Source organism: Schistocerca americana, chromosome 7, assembly GCF_021461395.2.
Source record: "Schistocerca americana isolate TAMUIC-IGC-003095 chromosome 7, iqSchAmer2.1, whole genome shotgun sequence".
NCBI lineage: Eukaryota > Metazoa > Arthropoda > Insecta > Orthoptera > Acrididae > Schistocerca > Schistocerca americana.
Genome location: NC_060125.1, coordinates 393909664 through 393929019, shown reverse-complemented (window position 1 = coordinate 393929019; position 19356 = coordinate 393909664). Strand labels below are relative to the sequence as shown.

Genomic DNA, 19356 nt, shown 5'->3' with positions numbered 1-19356 from the left:
TTCATGAAAATGCATTTTTGTTTCATAAAACTATGTAAAAAGCAGAACAGCACTCTCTTATAAATATCAGCAAAGAAAGATTTGAAACATACAGAACTGATGATATCCGTCCCATATACGAGATCTTAGATCACCACCTTATTTAAACATAATCTATCTAATCTGTACCCCAGTGAAACAATATTTACGGAAGGAGTATGTTGCATTCACTTTGGTTTGGTGTACCTGAAATGTCAAGTAGGCTTCTTGTTACAGTCCCATTCACTAATTCAAAGAGGTCTGACCACTGATACAATGACAGAACAAATCATCATCAATGTACAGATCCACAGCACTAATGGCAGTGAGAGTAATTATATAGGCAGCAGCAATGTCTCACAAGCACCGTAAATGGCTATCAGCAACTGCACCATTTACAAGTAGGTCACAGTCTTGTGTTATACATGTGTGCCATTTGTCACCATAAAATTTTTAAGATGCAAAGTAGCAGGGCACACACCCTTCCTCCTGCTTGTGGGCCTCCAAGTGTGATTGCTTTCCTCCCCTTACATGCAGCTGCAGCCTGAAGTTCATGCTACACTTCAGGGACCATACCTCATGACAATCCTGTAAATGGTCAGCATACTGCCACACGTTTCACAAAGAAAGTATACTATAATCGCAAAACTGACTTGTATCACTTTGCAGCAAATGATTATAATTATGATCCACGAAACAAGAAGTCAATTAAACTAAACTACGCTATTGGAACTACAATGTAAAATAGCCGTCATTACATAACACTGTAGTTTGGGCAGTGGTCCTACTTTACCAAAAGGTACTAGATATAGTAGAGAGCAGCATCACTAGTGGTGGTCGCAGTACAGTGACTGTTGCCGCTCAGTGTCCTTATTGGTACTGGCACTGTCTGTCTGGAGATTTATGACAGCGTGCTATTCTTGTCAATGTGTTACTTTTTCATTTTGTGAACAGAGATGGAAGGAACAAATATCATAACGTGCTTCGTGCTCCAACAATATCACAATGATCACTATTAGTATTATAATGTATTTTTTACTTCTGTTGTTGGGTCACTTAGTTTTCACTATTGTATTCTAGTTTCTCTCCACCTTACATTGTTACTTAGTTTATATTTATTTATAATTTTGCTTCTTGTATACCTTTGAACTTTTTTTCTGAGAATTCCCTGAACTTTATTACTTTAAGTTCATACAATAAATTTTACTTCCAATTTGGCTACGTACATCTTTAAAAGCTATGCTGTCCTCTGTGATATTGCTGTTTTGTGTTTCAAACTCAACACATTTGCTCTCAGCTTTCATATGTGCTCACTGCACATATGGCTGTTGTTAAGAACAGCTATTATGATTTCTACACACAAAAAGAGGAAGGGCAAGCAGTGAAGTCTAAATAAACTATAGTTTACACTCTTAAAGATCACTAACCTAGGCTGACAAGATTTCAGAGAGAAACAACTGAGATACTTGTGTTTATACTTTACTTCATTACTACACTTACTACACTTCTTGTCAGTTATGATCATACTTTTTCTTTAGGCACAGGACGAGTTAAACCAAATTCAGTATATACTGTGAAAATATCCATTATACAGGGTGTTACAAAAAGGTACGGCCAAACTTTCAGAAAACATTCCTCACACACAAATAAAGAAAAGATGTTATGTGTACATGTGTCCGGAAACGCTTAATTTCCATGTTAGAGCTCATTTTAGTTTCGTCAGTATGTACTGTACTTCCTCGATTCACCGCCAGTTGGCCCAATTGAAGGAAGGTAATGTTGACTTCGGTGCTTGTGTTGACATTCGACTCATTGCTCTACAGCACTAGCATCAAGCACATCAGTATGTAGCACCAACAGGTTAGTGTTCATCACGAACATGGTTTTGCAGCCAGTGCAATGTTTACAAATGCGGAGTTGGCAGATGTCCATTTGATGTATGGATTAGCACGCAGCAATAGCCGTGGTGCGGTACGTTTGTATCGAGACAGATTTCCAGAATGAAGGTGTCGCGACAGGAAGACGTTTGAAGCAATTGATCGGCGTCTTAGGGAGCACGGAACATTCCAGCCAATGACTCGCGACTGGGGAAGACCTAGAACAACGGGACACCTGCAATGGACGAGGCAATTCTTCGTGCAGTTGACGATAACCCTAACGTCAGCGTCAGAGAAGTTTCTGCTGTACAAGGTAATGTTGACCACGTCACTGTATGGAGAGTGCTACGGGAGAACCAGTTGTTTCCGTACCATGTGCAGCATGTGCAGGCACTATCAGCAGCTGATTGGCCTCCACAGGTACACTTCTGTGAATGGTTCATCCAACAATGTGTCAATCCTCATTTCAGTGCAAATGTTCCCTTTACGGATGAGGCTTCATTTCAACGTGATCAAAGTGTAAATTTTCACAGTCAACATGTGTGGGCTGACGAGAATCCGCACGCAATTGTGCAATCACATCATCAACACAGATTTTCTGTGAATGTTTGGGCAGGCATTGTTGGTGATGTCTTGATTGGGCCCCATGTTCTTCCACCTGCGCTCAATGGAGCACGTTATCATGATTTCATACAGGATACTGTGCTGCTAGAACACGTGCCTTTACAAGTACGACACAACATGTGGTTCATGCACGTTGGAGCTCCTGCACATTTCAGTCGAAGTGTTCATACGCTTCTCAACAACAGATTCGGTGACCGATGGATTGGTAGAGGCGGACCAATTCCATGGCCTCCATGCTCTCCTGACCTCAACCCTCTTGACTTTCATTTATGGGGACATTTGAAAGCTCTTGTCTATGCAACCCTGGTACCAAATGTAGAGCCTCTTCATGCTCGTATTGTGGACGGCTGTGATACAATACGCCATTCTCCAGGGCTGCATCAGGGATTCCATGCGAGGTAGGGTGGATGCATGTATCCTCGCTAACGGAGGACATTTTGAACATTTCCTGTAACAAAGTGTTTGAAGTCACGCTGGTACGTTCTGTTGCTGTGTGTTTCCATTCCATGATTAATGTGATTTGAAGAGAAGTAATAAAATGAGCTCTAACATGGAAAGTAAGCATTTCCGGACACATGTCCACATAACATATTTTCTTTCTTTGTGGGTGAGGAATGTTTCCTGAAAGTTTGGCCGTACCTTTTTGTAACACCCTGTATAACATTTTATTGCTAGAGAATTTGTTTTTCACAATCATTTAATTAAATGAGAAATATCATTGCACACAATTTGTTTCCAGACTAAAACCCAGCTTTCTCGGGATATTGGGACATTTATGTGAAAACCACACACACACACACACACACACACACACACACACACACACACACACACAGAATCGAGTGGTAGCTCTCAAGGGCCATCATAATACTTTTATTAGTTTCAATATCTGCTATAAATTACCAGTAGCGAGCAGCAGGCCATCTTTGTGTATGTTGAGGACAGTTACAGGATGGTACAGGTGTCCTTGTAGCTGGTGTACCAACTGTGGTTCTTCAGTATTACTTAGCTCACCTTCCTGAATGCTAGGAACTGTCCATACATTGACACTTCCATATGCTGTGCCCATGCAAAGTAAAAGTTTCTGCGGCCCCTTACCTGTGAAAATTCACATTATTAACATTCCACTCATTCTATATAATACTTAGCTGGCATAGGGACATAAATTTTGAAATGAGGTTAAAATATATAAGTGTATGTACATAAGAGCACATAACAAAGGAAAAATAGCTTTGGGACCAGGTGGGGAGAGGGTGGGGGGGGGGGGGGGGATTAGACAGATAGATAGAGAGAGAAGAAACTGGTCCACATATACATGAACAATTTCATCTTTTTGATAAGTATTACTTGTTTGGAAGTGAAGCCACTGAACTAATAACTTTATGCATTGTAAGTAACATTCTTACATAATATGTCATTGTTTCACTTCCAAACACAAACCAAGTGTTTAAAATGAGTATTTGATTACCCAGCCCCAATTACCATTCTTATATTAATAAATCATTTACAGTAGTAGGCACATGAGGGTTATCTAGAATGTAGATGCTCAAGCTAAATAAAAATGGAGAAAAAGTTACTTTCCACAGTTAGTAGTACTATCATTTCCCATATTGTCAGTAAAACATTCCACAATCTGACAGATCTCAGTTGTAGGCTCCACTGTCGGAAATTTGGATACAAATAGCTCTGTGTTGATTTCAAATTTTGACAAGTGATAAAATTTACTGTGATTCCTATTCTTTGAATGAGAGTGGACATAGCTACTGAAATTCGTGACTAGCTCTTGCCTGCTTATTATGAGTGTTATGATTGGTCAAAAGATGACAGGTAAATATAATCACTGACAAAATAAATAAAAGAATGAAAAATATGTCCACTGATGAGTTTCAAACATCACTGAGTTTCATAATTGGTGTTTGGGAGCTGTGCAGAGTACCAAAAATCTGACTGAAGTTCATATTCATCATGGATTGTCAAGCACAAGGAGATTATTTTCAGGATAAAAGTGCGAAAAGAGAGCTCAGTACGCACATGAGAACTAGCATAAATCTCAAACACAACAAAAGTAATCTTCAAAACCTTCACCTTCAGAATTAAGAATTAAGAACTGGAAGAGGAAAGGAAGGTAGTAAGAAACAAAATTTATTAAAGGTGGAGCAGAAGTGCATCTGTAGAAGGGTAAGAGAAAGAAATAGCTGTGCTTGGGCCAATGTTATGGCATTTACATCTACATCTACATCTACATCCATATCCATATTCAGCAAGCCACCTGATGGCGTGTGGCGGAGGGTACCTTGAGTACCTCTATCGGTTCTCCCTTCTATTCCAGTCTCGTATTGTTCATGGAAAGAAGGATTGTAAGTATGCCTCTGTGTGGGCTCTAATCTCTCTGATTTTATCCTTATGGTCTCTTCGCGAGATATACATAAGAGGGAGCAATATACTGCTTGACTCCTTGGTGAAGGTATGTTCTTGAAACTTCAACAAAAGCCCGTACCGAGCTACTGCAGAGTCTTCCACTGGAGTTTATCTATCATATCCGTAATGCTTTCGCAATTACTAAATCATCCTGTAACGAAGCACGCTGCTCTCCGTTGGATCTTCTTTATCTCTTCTATCAACCCTATCTGGTACAGATCCCACACTGCTGAGCAGTATTCAAGCAGTGGGCAAACAAGCGTACTGCAACCTACTTCCTTTGTTTTCGGATTGCATTTCCTTAGGATTCTTCCAATGAATCTCAGTCTGGCATCTGCTTTACCGACGATCAACTTTATATGATCATTCCATTTTAAATCACTCCTAATGCGTACTCCCAGATAATATATGGAATTAACTGCTTCCAGTTGCTGACCTGCTATATTGTAGCTAAATGATAAGGTATCTTTCTTTCTATGTATTCGCAGCACATTACACTTGTCTACATTGAGATTCAATTGCTATTCTCTGCACCATGTGTCAATTTGCTGCAGATCCTCCTGCATTTCAGTACAATTTTCCATTGTTAGAACCTCTCGATATACAACAGCATCATCCGCAAAAAGCCTCAGTGAACTTCCGATGTCATCCACAAGGTCATCTATATATGTTGTGAATAGCAACGGTCCTACGAGACTCCCCTGCGGCACACCTGAAATCACTCTTACTTCGGAAGACTTGTCTCCATTGAGAATGACATGCTCCGTTCTGTTATCTAGGAACTCTTTAGTCCTATCACACAATTGGTCTGATAGTCCATATGCTCTTACTTTGTTCATTAAACAACTGTGGGGAACTGTATCGAACGCCTTGCGGAACTCAAGAAACACGGCATCTACCTAGGAACCCGTGTCTATGGCCCTCTGAGTCTCGTGGACGAATAGCGCGAGCTGGGTTTCACACGATAGTCTTTTTTGAAACCCATGCTGATTCCTACAGAGCAGATTTCTAGTCTCCAGAAAAGTAATTACACACGAACATAATATGTGTTCCAAAATTTCACAACTGAACGATGTTAGAGATATAGGTCTATAGTTCTGCACATCTGTTCGACGTCATTTCTTGAAAATGGGAATGACCTATGCCCTTTTCCAATCCTTTGGAATGCTACGCTCTTCTAGAGACCTACGGTACACTGCTGCAAGAAGGGGGGCAAGTTCCTTCGCGTACTCTGTGTAAAATCGAACTGGTATCCCATCAGGACCAGCGGCCTTTCCTCCTGCATTGATTTAGGGGAAATTAAATCAGAACGGCATGGCAGTGATTTTAAGCTGATTCCTTCCTTAATGAAAGTCCAAGGTCAGCAATGGAACAGTATAACAACACAACAAGTATTTGTTTTGAGTACACAGTCTTTACAGTTAGGAGTTGCCAAAATGACACAGGGCTATAACAAACATGCATGAAATGTTATATCATGAAGCAAATGAATGAATGATGATTGGTGTTTAATATTCATTTGTCCAGAGGCAGGACATCCATTCACCAAAGATAATGTTGTTGTTGTTGTTGTTGTTGTTAATGATGATGATGATGATAATGATGATGTCTTCAGTCCAAAGACTGGTTCGATGCAGCTTTCCATATAATCTAGCCTGTGCAAGCTTCTCTGTTTCTGCATAACTACCGCAAACAAAATTCACTTGAACCTGCTTACTGTAGTCAAGCCTTGGACTCCTCTTGCAATTTCTACCTCCCACTCCTTTATACCAAATTGACCCTTTGTGGCCTCAGAATATGTCCTATTAACCAATATCCCTTCATTTAGTCAAGCTGTGCCATAAACTCCTCTTCCCCATTTCTTTCTGTACATCAACATTAGTTATCAGATTCACTAACCTAATCTTCAGCATACTCAAATAGTACAACATTTCAGAAGCCTTTATTCCCTTCCTGTCTGAACAGTTTATCATCCATGTTTCACAATTTCTTTCTTTCTTCTTCAAAAATGCTTTTCTTTCTACTGCCAGGATGCATGCATCCTTTCTACTTTGGCCATAGTTCATTATTTTGCTGTCTAAATAACAAAACTCATCTACTATTTTTAGAGACTCATTTCTTAATCTAATTCTCTCTGTATTGCCTTATTTCATTCGGCTACATTCCATTACCCTTGCTTTACTTTCAATGATGTTCATCTTGTGATATGTTTTCAAGTACTATCAATCCCATTAAACTGCTCTTCTAAGTCCTTTGCTATCTCTGAAAATGTTACAATCTCTTTGGCAAACCTCAAAGTTTTAATTTCTTCTCCCTAATTCCTTTACTCACAGGAGAGAATGAATAACATTGGGGATAGGCAACATGACTGTCTCATTGCCTTCTCAACTGCTACTTCCCTTTCATGTCCAATGATTATTATAAATGGAGCCTCCTTTCTATGCACACTGTGGATAACCTTTTGCTCTCCATATTTTATTCCTGCCACCTTAAAAATTTCAAAGAGTGTATTGCAGTCAACATTGTCAAAGTTCCACTGTTCTGGCCTCAGGCAGGCCAATTGGGACTGTCTGAGTGCCATGTCCTCCTCAGACAATGCTGTAATTCAAGTAGCTCCTCAGTTGGCATCATGGAGCTGAGTGGACCTAGTTCCAGTCCCCCAATCAAGGAAAAATCCATGGTAGTACTGGAAACTGAACTCCTGTCCTCTGAATGGCAGTCAGCTATGCTGAACAATCAGCTATGGATGCAGACACAATATTGTAAAAAACTTTCTCTAAATCAACTAGTGCTACAAATGTATGTATGCCTTACTGCAACTTCTTGTTGTTGTTGTGGTCTTCAGTCCTGAGACTGGTTTGATGTAGCTCTCCATGCTACTCTATCCTGTGCAAGCTTCTTCATCTCCCAGTACCTACCGCAACCTACATCCTTCTGAATCTGCTTAGTGTATTCATCTCTTGGTCGCCCTCTACGATTTTTACCCTCCACACTGCCCTCCAATACTAAACTGGTGATCCCTTGATGCCTCAGAACATGTCCTACCAACCGACCCATTCTTCTAGTCAAGTTGTGCCACAAACTACTATCTCCCCAATCCTATTCAATACTTCCTGATTAGTTATGTGATCTACCCATCTAATCTTCAGCATTCTTCTGTAGCACCACATTTCGAAAGCTTCTATTCTCTTCTTGTCCAAACTATTTATCATCCATGTTTCACTTCCATACATGGCTACACTCCATACAAATACTTTCAGGAACGACTTCCTGACACTTAAGCCTATACTCAATGTTACCATATTTCTCTTCTTCAGAAACGCTTTCCTTGCCACTGCCAGTCTACATTTTATATCCTCTCTACTTCAACCATCATCAGTTATTTTACTCCCTAAATAGCAAAACTCCTTTACTACTTTAAGTGTCTCATTTCCTAATCTAATTCCCTCAGCATCACCCGACTTAATTCGACTACATTCCATTATCCTTGTTTTGCTTTTGTTGATGTTCATCTTGTATCCTCCTTTCAAGACACTATCCATTCCGTTCAACTGCTCCTCCAAGTCCTTTGCTGTCTTTGACAGAATTACAACGTCATCGGCTAACCTTAAAGTCTTTATTTCTTCTCCATGGATTTTAATACCTACTCCAAATTTTTCTTTTGTTTCCTTTACTGCTTGCTCAATATACAGATTGAACAACATCGGGGAGAGGCTACAACCCTGCCTCACTCCCTTCCCAACCACTGCTTCCCTTTCATGCCCCTCGACTCTTATAACTGCCATCTGGTTTCTGTACAAATTGTAAATAGCTTTTCACTCCCTGTATTTTACCCCTACCACCTTCAGAATTTGAAAGAGAGTATTCCAGTCAACATTTTCAAAAGCTCTCTCTAAGTCTACAAATGCTAGGAACGTAGGTTTGCCTTTCCTTAAACTAGCTTCTAAGATAAGTCGTAGGGTCAGTATTGCCTCACGTGTTCCACTATTTCTACGGAATCCAAACTGATCTTCCCCGAGGTCAGCTTCTACTAGTTTTTCCATTCGCCTGTAAAGAATTCATGTTAGTATTTTGCAGCCGTGACTTATTAAACTGATAGTTCAGTAATTTTCACATCTGTCAACACCTGCTTTCTTTGGGATTGGAATTATTATATTCTTCTTGAAGTCTGAGGGTGTTTCGCCTGTCTCATACATCTTGCTCACCAGATGGTAGAGTTTTGTCAGTACTGGCTCTCCCAAGGCTGTCAGTAGTTCTAATGGAATGTTATCTACTACTGGAGCTTTGCTGTGACTCAGGTCTTTCAGTGCTCTGTCAAACTCTTCACGCAGTATCATATCTCCCATTTCATCTTCATCTACATCCACTTCCATTTCCATAATATTATCCTCAAGAACATCGCCCTTGTATAGACCCTCTATATACTCCTTCCACCTTTCTGCTTTCCCTTCTTTGCTTAGAACTGGGTTTCCATCTGAGCTCTTGATATTCATACAAGTAGCTCTCTTTTCTCCAAAGGTTTCTTTAATTTTCCTATAGGCAGTATCTATCTTACCCCTAGTGAGATAAGCCTCTACATCCTTACATTTGTCCTCTAGCCATCCCTGCTTAGCCATTTTGCACTTCCCGTCGATCTCATTTTTGAGATGTTTGTATTCCTTTTTGCCTGCTTCATTTACTGCATTTTTATATTTTCTGCTTTCATCAATTAAATTCAATATTTCTTCTGTTACCCAAGGATTTCTACTAGCACTCGTCTTTTTACCTACTCGATCCTCTGCTGCCTTCACCACTTCATCCCTCAAAGCTACCCATTCTTCTTCCACTGTATTTCTTTCCCCCATTCTTGTCAATTGTTCCCCTACGCTCCCCTTAAACTCTGTACAACCTCTGGTTTAGTCAGTTTATCCAGGTCCCATCTCCTTAAATTCCCACTATTTTGCAGTTTCTTCAGTTTTAATCTACAGTCCATAACCAATAGATTGTGGTCAGAGTCCACATTGCCCCTGGAAATGTCTTACAATTTAAAACCTGGTTCCGAAATCTCTGTCTTACCATTATATAATCTATCTTAAACCTCTCAGTATCTCCAGGCTTCTACCATGTATACAATCTTCTTTTATGATTCTTGAACCAAGTGCTAGCTATGATTAGGTTGTGCTCTGTGCAAAATTCTACCAGGCGGCTTCCTCTTTCGTTTCTTACCCACAATCCATATTCACCTACTACGTTTCCTTCTCTCCCTTTTCCTACTGATGAATTCCAGTCACCGATGACTATTAAATTTTCATCTCCCTTCACTATTTGAATAATTTCTTTTATTTCATCGTACATTTCTTCAATTTCTTCGTCATCTGCAGAGCTAGTTGGCATATAAACTTGTACTATTGTGGTAGGCGTGGGCTTCGTATCTATCTTGGCTACGATAATGCGTTCACTATGCTGTTTGTAGTAGCTTACCCGCATTCCTATTTTCCTATTCATTATTAAACCTACTCCTGCATTACCCCTATTTGATTTTGTGTTTATAGCCCTGTAGTCACCTGACTAGAAGTCTTGTTCCTCCTGCCAGCGAACTTCACTAATTCCTACTATATCTAGCTTTAACCTATCCATTTCCCTTTTTAAATTTTCTAACCTACCTGCCCGATTAAGGGATCTGACATTCCACGCTCCGATCCGTAGAACGCCAGTTTTCTTTCTCCTGATAACGACATCCTCTCGAGTAGTCCCCGCCCGGAGATCCGAATGGGGGACTATTTTACCTCTGGAATGTTTTACCCAAGAGGACGCCATCATCATTTAACCATACAGTAAAGCTGCATGCCCTCGGGAAAAATTACGGCTGTAGTTTCCCCGTGCTTTCAGCCATTCACAGTATCAGCACAGCAAGGCCGTTTTGGTTAGTGTTACAAGGCCAGATCAGTCAATCATCCAGACTGTTGCCCCTGCAACTACTGAAAAGGCTGCTGCCCCTCTTCAGGAACCACACGTTTGTCTGGCCTCTCAACAGATACCCCTCCGTTGTGGTTGCCCCTACGGTACGGCTATCTGTATCACTGAGGCACGCAAGCCTCTCCACCACAGGCAAGGTCCATGGTTCATGGGGGTAGGTACTGCAACTTATCTTCTAAGAATACTCTTAGGGTACATGTTGCTCCATATATTTCAACATTTCCATGGAAATCAAACTGATCTCGCCTTCTATAAATAATTCACATCAGTGTTTTTGAAACTATGAATTAAAGTCTTGGTCCAATAACATTTACACATGTTAGCACCTGTCTTCTTATTACAGCCTTCTTGAAGTATAAGAGCATTTGACCTGTCTCATATACCTCTTACACCAGGTGGAATAACCTTGTCATGACTGGTTCACCCAAGGATCTCAATAACCCTGAAGGAATTTTCAGTATTCTCTAAAATTCTATGACAGTATCATATCTCCCATCTCACCTTCCTGTACTTCCTGTTCCCTTCCCATAATATTTCTATTGGTGTGATTCCCTTGTACAGCTCCTCTATAAATTCCTTCTCTGTTTCAGCCTTCCCTCCTTTGCTTAGTACTGGCTTGCTACCTAAGTTCTTAACTTGCACATAACGGTTTCTTTTTCTTGAAGGGAGGTATCTATCTTTCCCTAGTCATGCATACTTTTGATTTTCCATTTATCCTCTAACCATTCCTGCTTTGCCATTTTGCAGTTTATGTCAATCTCTTTCCTTTTTGCCTGCTGCATTTTTATATTTCCTCATTTTATCAATTAATTTCAATATCTCGCGTGTTACCCAAGGATTTCTACTGAATCTCATCTCTTTGTGTATGTGGTCCTCTGGTGCCTTCATGGTTTTATCTCTTGAAGTTATCCAGTTGTCTGCTACAGAATTCCTTTCTCCTGTTCCAGCTGACCATTACCTAATGCTCTCTCTGAAACTTTCGATGACTTCTGTTTTTTTTTTTTTTCTCAATATCACATCTCCTTAACTTCCTATCGTTCTGCAACTTCTTCAATTTTAATCCACAGTTCACAGCCATTTATGATAAGTGTTCTCATCTTTCCCTAAAAAGATTCTGAAAGTTAAAAATCTGGTTCCTACATCTCTATCTTACTTCTATTATGTAATCTAAATATAACCTGACAGTTTACTGAAACCTTCTCATATCTTCATGCCTCTTCTACAAATACAACAATATATGATTAAATAGTGCTTCATGCAAAATTTTAACACACAGTTTTCCCTTCTAGTCCTTTCTCCCAAGTTCAGATGTCCTATTATATTTCCTTCTCTTCCTTTTCCTACTATTGAATGCCAATTTCCATAAAAGTAAAATCTTTGTCTAAAGTAATCACAGCATTTGCCTTAATTCATTTAGGAGAACCACAGAAAATGTAAATCTGAATGGCTCAATGGGAATTTGAACTCTAGTCCTCCTTAACGTAGACCCGAGGTTTACACGTGGCACCACCTCACATAGTCTGTCACGGTGAATTTATTAACTGCATACATGTCTATTTTGAACAAGTGGATACTGTCACAGGAGATTTGTTAATTGTACAACAATCTACATCTACATATATACTCTGCAAGACAATTTATGGTACATGGCGGAGGGCACATCGTACCACTACTAGCCATTTCCTTTCCTGTTCCACTTGTAAATGGAGCAACGGAAAAACAACGGTCAGTCTGCCTCCATATGAGCTCTAAATTTCTTTTATCTTATCTCTGTGGTCCTTATGCAAAATGTACATTTGTGGCAGTCGAAGTGTGCTGCCGTCAGCTTCAGATGCTGGTTCTCTAAATTTTCTCAAAAGTTTTACATGAAAACAGGGTTGTCTTCCCTCCAGGGATTCCTGTTAGACTTCATGAAGCATCTCTGTAATACTTGAGTTGATCAAACTTACTAGTAACAAAACTAGCAGCACACCTCTGATTTCCTGTGATGTCCTTTAATCCTACCTGATGGGAGTTGCAAACACTCAAGCAGTAATCAAGAATGGTTCACACTAGTGTTGTACACACAGTGTTCTTCCCAGATGAGCTGCAGTTTTCTAAAATTCTCCCAATAAAGTAAGTTGAGAATTTGCCCTTCCCACTAACAATCTCATGTTCTCCTTCTATTTCATATTGCTCTGCAATGTTACACCTAAGTATGTAATAGACATGACTACATCAAGCAGCGCATTACTAATGCCATATTCAAACATTATAGAATTGTTTTTTAACTCATCGGCACTAACTTACATTGTTCTAGATTTAGAGCAAGCTGCTATTCATCACACCAATTAGCTATTTTGTTTAAGTCATATTGTATTCTCCTACAGTCACTCAATGACAACATATCTGAAACACCACAGTGTCATCCGCAAACAGCCACAGATTGCAGTTCACCCTGTTCATCAAATCATTTATTTATATAGGGAATAAGAGTGGTCCTACCATACCTTCCTGGAGCACTCCTGGCAAATACCCTTGTCTCTGATGAACACCCACCATTGAAGACAATGTATTGGGTTCTATTACTTAAGAAGTAATCATATATCTGCGAAACTAATCCATATGCTTGGACTTTCATTAACAATCTGCAGTAGGTACCATGCGAAACACTTTTCCAAAATCTAGGAACATGGAATCTGCCTGTTGCCCTTCCTCCTTTGTTTGGAAGATGGGAAATGGGCAAGCTGGGTTTCACAATAGTGATTGTTTCTAAATCTGTACTGATTTGCAAGGAGAAGCTTGAAACGTATCGTATTCAAACTTAGAATATGTGCAAGAATTCCACAGCAAACCAATGTTGAGGATATTGGTCTGCAATTTTGCAGGTCCGTTCCTTCATCCTTTTATATGTATGAGTCACCCGCACCTTCTTCCAGTCCCCTGGGACTTTGCACTGCGCAAGAGATCTGCATTATCTACTAACACACTGAATGTCAATATTATGAAAAGGATAGTTGCTACTCAGCATATACCAGAGATGCTGAATCACAAATATAGGCACAACAAACAGATTTCCAAACAAGCTTTCTGATAAACAGGCCTTTATCAGAACACACTGTGTGTGTGTGTGTGTGTGTGTGTGTGATTCTGATGAAGGCCTGTTTGCCCAAAAGCTTTGTTTGACAGTGTTTTTGTTGTGCCTATTTGTGACTCAGCATCTCCATTATATGGTAAGTTGCAATTACCCTTTTCATAATGTAATCAACACACTGTATTTGGCACAATGGAACTTTAATAGTCGTTCAAGTCTGAGAAAACTGGAATAACAGTGATGATTCTGTGCAAAGTTAGCTAAAGACATATTCTAAACAAGCATCAATTAGATTTGAAAAACTGTGTTTAAGAAGTAATTTCTTTAATTTTTATTTATACTTCCTGCATACTATATGCAATAGGAATCACTCACCTACATATGGAGACCACATAAGCGCAACTGGTTCATAGGCTGGATTTAATATGTAAATGCAGCTCCAACACCCATCAATAATTCTCCACAGTCTACAAACTTGATCAGTACCGCAGCTAGCAAGAAAGTTGCCAGTAGGGTCCCACTTTATGCTGGATATACAACCCTGGAATCAGAGTCCTGAGTTAAATGCTATACATTTTTCTATGAAGATATTTTTTAAATTATGGAATTTAAATCAAAACAACTGAATCAATTTCTACAAAATGAAATACACCCTGGGAAAGAATAAAAGAGAAATGACAGTGACACTTATTAAACGAATGTTCTGTGGTGAGATTAGCTCTCAAACAACTAAATGTGCTGAATATCAACATCTGGTGCCATAGTTTTTCTGTGGGGTGGCTCTGTCATGAGAAAACAGACGCAAACAAATATTTTTGCTGTAGTTACTGGCTGCCTTCGTTAGAATTACCACTTGTAGTATGTGGTGACATGTGTACACAATGATGAGCCAAAATTTTATAATTACTACCCATTACAAGATTGAATGCTGCCTGGTGGCAATGCAGACTCATGAGACTTAAGGAAAGGATAAAAGCAGAGCAGATATGGATCTGGAATCATTCTAGCTATGATACAGGCTACAAATGAGGAAATCCTCTGCCTTAAACAACTTTGACAAGGAAATACTTTTGGAGTGCTTTCGTTGCATAATTATTAAATTTCTCATACATTTTTGCACCGTAGATTTCCACTATTTTTAGTATAGGTAAGGACTGTGAATACTGTGAGATTAGTTGGTGATAGTTCACTCACAGCTCCAGGTGGTGCTGGTTTCCATCATACAGTTTCACACTGTTGTCAATGGCAATTACTATGGGGTGCCATGTGTGGGGATCCAAGAGACATCTAGCACGTCCCACGAGTTTCCTGATCAGTCCACTACTGTGGTCAGCCAGGTTACTGCCTGCATTGAAGATGACACCTCATCCATGGCCGAGTGGGGGCTCGTTTCAAGGTGTGGCAGACAGCTAAAGACATTCTGTGGGACTGATTGAATGGACTATCCAGTTTATCTGAGAACCAGGTTTCAGACACTGTCTGTGGCTGAGAAATATCCTGAGCCAGATGCATGCACTTGCCCTGTTTCAGAGGAAACCGTGCAGGGCCTGGGCTTTCACACAGGGTGAGATTATTGGTAGCTGGGAGCTCTGATGTTAGGCATGTGATGGAGCTCCTTTCACATGTGGCTACCAAGGAAGGGAAGAAGTCCAGTGCGCATAATGGAGGGGGAGGGTTATCCCAGATGCAGAACGAGTCCTTCCAGATGCCATTAAGAGCACTGTGTGCAGTCAACTTGAGGTGATGGCTCATTCTGGAACTAATGATATGTGCCATTTTGGATCAGAAATTTTCTCTGGTTTGCAGCAGCCACCTGAAGCAAATTAGACAGCCAGTCTTGCTTGCAGTATGAAGGTAGAGCTAATCATTTGCAGTGTCATTGACAGAACTGACTGTGGACCTTGTGCTGTTGCAAGCTGGCATCAGCACTCCAGGCGGCAAAGAGGTTGTGAGAAAATCGATAATAGACACCAGAGCAAGCAAGCCTATCAGGAGAGAGCCCAAAGACAGACTCGCAAGGAATGCGCTGTCAATGCCCTTTTCACCAGTGGCATTTAGACTGCCACCAGGGACCGGAGTCCCAGTCTGTCACCGAGCCCAGTCTGTTCCAGTCTGTCATCGAGTGAGTCAATGAGTCGAGTCATCAGTCGCAGCCCAGTGGGGTTGTAGTCGTTGTTAAATCAGCCCCTAACTCAGACATAGTCAGTAACTAGCGACCAGCATAGTGTACCTAGTGGACTTGTATGTCACCAGCAGTGAGACTAATGTGGACCACTAAGGTAGAGCTTGTACCACAGCACATGGAAGTTTGAGTTAAGTAACGTCCTTATTCTTACGAATAAAGAACCGAGTTAATATACGGGTGCAGTTTGTGTTATAGAAAGAGATAACCGGCCACTAAAAAACATCCTCTCCTTGCTTCCCATGTTACAGCTCTACAGTGACAACAAGACGACACAAAAAAACTGGCCATGAGGATGGGTTTCAGTGACAGTTTTGCTTGCTTCTCTTGTGTTTTAGCCTGCACAGGTACTCATTTCTCATTGTTAATTCCTGGTTGTGTTCTTGCACGTATTCCAGGATCGGGCCACAGAACTAATCAAATTTCTCTTTTCAGAGGCTTTGCTTGCGTTTTGCTATAACATATTTGTTTAAACCATGGCTACCCCACCCCCTCCAACCCCCGGCCCTGCGCCTCAGCCACAGATGGCCAATGTGATGGATCTAACACAAGCTTTTCAGTTTCAGAACCAACAAATTACTGCCTTACTAATGACGGTACGACAACTACTGGCTGCACAAGCAGCATCGGCCGCCCAACAGACAAACCGACAAGCCCGACAAGTGCTGCAAACCAGCATACTAATGTTCTGGCAATTTAATGACATGGGAGAGGAATGGCTCGAATACCTGACACAGTTCCAAGCACACTATGAAGTTCATTGAGTAAAAAGTACTGTAAAACTAAAATACTTTCTTTTGATTGCGGGATCAGGTTAATACAAAATTCAGGTTAATAAAAAAACTATTCCCAACTGCATCTTGTGACGAACTCAGCTACGATGAGGTAATCGCTGCATTAACCAAGTACTATGACCAGCAAGTTCAAGCAGCTGCAGCCAGATATCAGTGCTTGCAGAAAAAGCCGGAACCGACATACCGTCAGTGGTACACAGAATTAATGGGCATGACTGGGAAGTGTAAATTTATGTGTAGTTGTGGCAACTTTTACACTGAGTTAATGATTAGAGATGCAATAACATTCATTGTCCTCAATAGTAGAATATGAGAACAGATTCTAAAGTACTCTGATCCATCACTTCCCCAAGTATTGCAAATCTTAGAGTAATACGATTCGGGTGCCACAGTGGCCAATAAGTTTGACCAGGCTGATTTGTTGGGTCGATTCACCCCTTGCTCGCGACCATCCCAAGCATCCACAACAACGGGCGCGTACACAGTCGCACACACAGCCACATAGACATGTAAACAGGCCTGCAAACTTAGTGAAGTCTTGCCCTAGATGTTTGGCTCTCCATAAAAGACAGGATTGCCCATCATGTAACACAATGTGTAACATGTGTGGAAAAAAAGGCCACATCCAAGCAATTTGTTTGCAACGGCACAAAAATGCCCATTTTGCCTGCTCTCAGAAAGAAACAGGCTCATGCACACACAGCAAACATTGTGTTTTCCAAACCTACAACAGGTTCTGACAAAAGTAAGATCAAGGTTGTGGCTCCTTCTCACCCTAGTGCTGTGCAACGATGTCTAACAAACTATTTGTCTCATTACAAATGGCTGGCCGGTGTGTGAACTTTCAGTTAGATACAGGTGCCTCAGTAACTTTGCTTAATTGGGCCACATATGAACAGTTAGGCTCACCAAGCCTTTCTAAATCTAGCAAGCACTTCACTGCTCTCAATGTACAGGAAATTCCAGTATTTGGACACTGTAGTTTGCCTGCCACTTACAAATCTCACTCTAGGGCAGTGAATTTTACTGTGCTGAAATCAAGAGTCAGTGAGAACATTTTAAGCTTAGATGTATTTGACTTGTTTGGCCTTAGCATCCAAAACAATGTACTTTCCATATCAGATTTTGCACCAAAAGATAGCGTCGCTAGCTTGCTTAGAGAATTTCATGAACTATTTTCAGAAGGAATGGGAAATGCTAATAACTTTGTATTGCTTGTTACACTGAAAGACAATGCACAGCCTAAGTTTTTCTGGGCCTGCCCTGTTCCAATTGTTTTAAGAGACAAAGTAGCCAGTGAATTGAAACAATTGCAAAATAAGATATAATTGCTCCCATTCAAGCTAATCAATGGGCCAAGTCCTCTCATTTTGTTGCCCAAGTCTTCTGGTTGCATTTGGTTTGTGTTGGCTTCAAGTCTACAGTCAACCCACAGACAGTAGTTGACACTTACCCATTACCCTCGCCCTGAGGAACCCCAGAACAGGCTTGGCGCAAGACGTTACTTTTCTAAGATAGATTTGCGTGACGCCTACTTGCAAATTCCATTGGATGAAAAATCACAGAAAGTGTTTGTTGTAAATATGCACTTCGGACTGTTCAAGTATTTGTGCTTACCCTTCTGCAGTGCTTCCACACCCACCATTTTCAATGTTACTTGGAACAGCTCACTGCAAACGTGCCATTTTGTTCAATCTACCTTGATGTAGAGGGAGACCTAGAGATGAATACACTAAACAGATTCAGAAGGATGTAGGTTGCAGCAGGTACTGGGAGATGAAGAAGCTTGCACAGGATAGAGTAGCATGGAGAGCTGCATCAAACCAGTCTCAGGACTGAAGACCACAACAACAACAACCTTGATGATATTGTCATCTCAGGTCATATACCATTGCCAATTTGCGTGCCCTTTTTCAAGTGTTGCCAGAAGCAGCACTCAGGTGTTGTCTTGAAAAGAGTGACTTTTTTCAAACTGAACTACAGTACTTAGGTCATGTGATAAACAGTCAGGGTGTGCACCCCCTCCAATCTCATTTGCTTGCAATCCATGACCTGCCTGTTCCTCGCAATCTGTCTGAGCTGCAGTCAGTACTAGACAAGATGAGGTACTACATTCGGTTCCTACAGAATGCCGCTCAGATCGCAGTTCCATTGCATCATTTGCGTTGCGGAAATGTGCCTTTTGTGTGACTAAAGACTGTAAAGAGGCACTTCACAAACTCAAAAACGCTTTGCTTAGTGACAGATGTTTAGTGGTGCATTTTGACCCTACCAAGCTGGTATTATTGCAAGTCAATGCTTCGTCCTAGAAAATTGGTGCTGTGCTTTCTTGAAATGTGCCATAGGGTGAAGGGGTGTTGGAATGTGCTTAATACAGCAGATGTCCATTACACATAGGAGATGACTACACGGTTT

The 19356-nt window shown here is 40.7% G+C and overlaps 1 protein-coding gene across 1 annotated transcript in view; it reads right to left on the bottom strand.

Annotated features, from left to right (window-relative positions):
* The window catches only part of LOC124621816 (probable E3 ubiquitin-protein ligase HERC1), a 766600-nt gene that overhangs the window by 178820 nt on the left and 568424 nt on the right, over positions 1–19356 (bottom strand). Inside the window, exons 54-55 of the mRNA XM_047147255.1 lie at positions 14341–14506; positions 3423–3617 (exon numbers count right to left, since the gene is read on the bottom strand). Coding sequence (XP_047003211.1) covers positions 3423–3617; positions 14341–14506 — 361 coding nt within the window. The remainder of the gene's footprint in view (positions 1–3422; positions 3618–14340; positions 14507–19356) is intronic.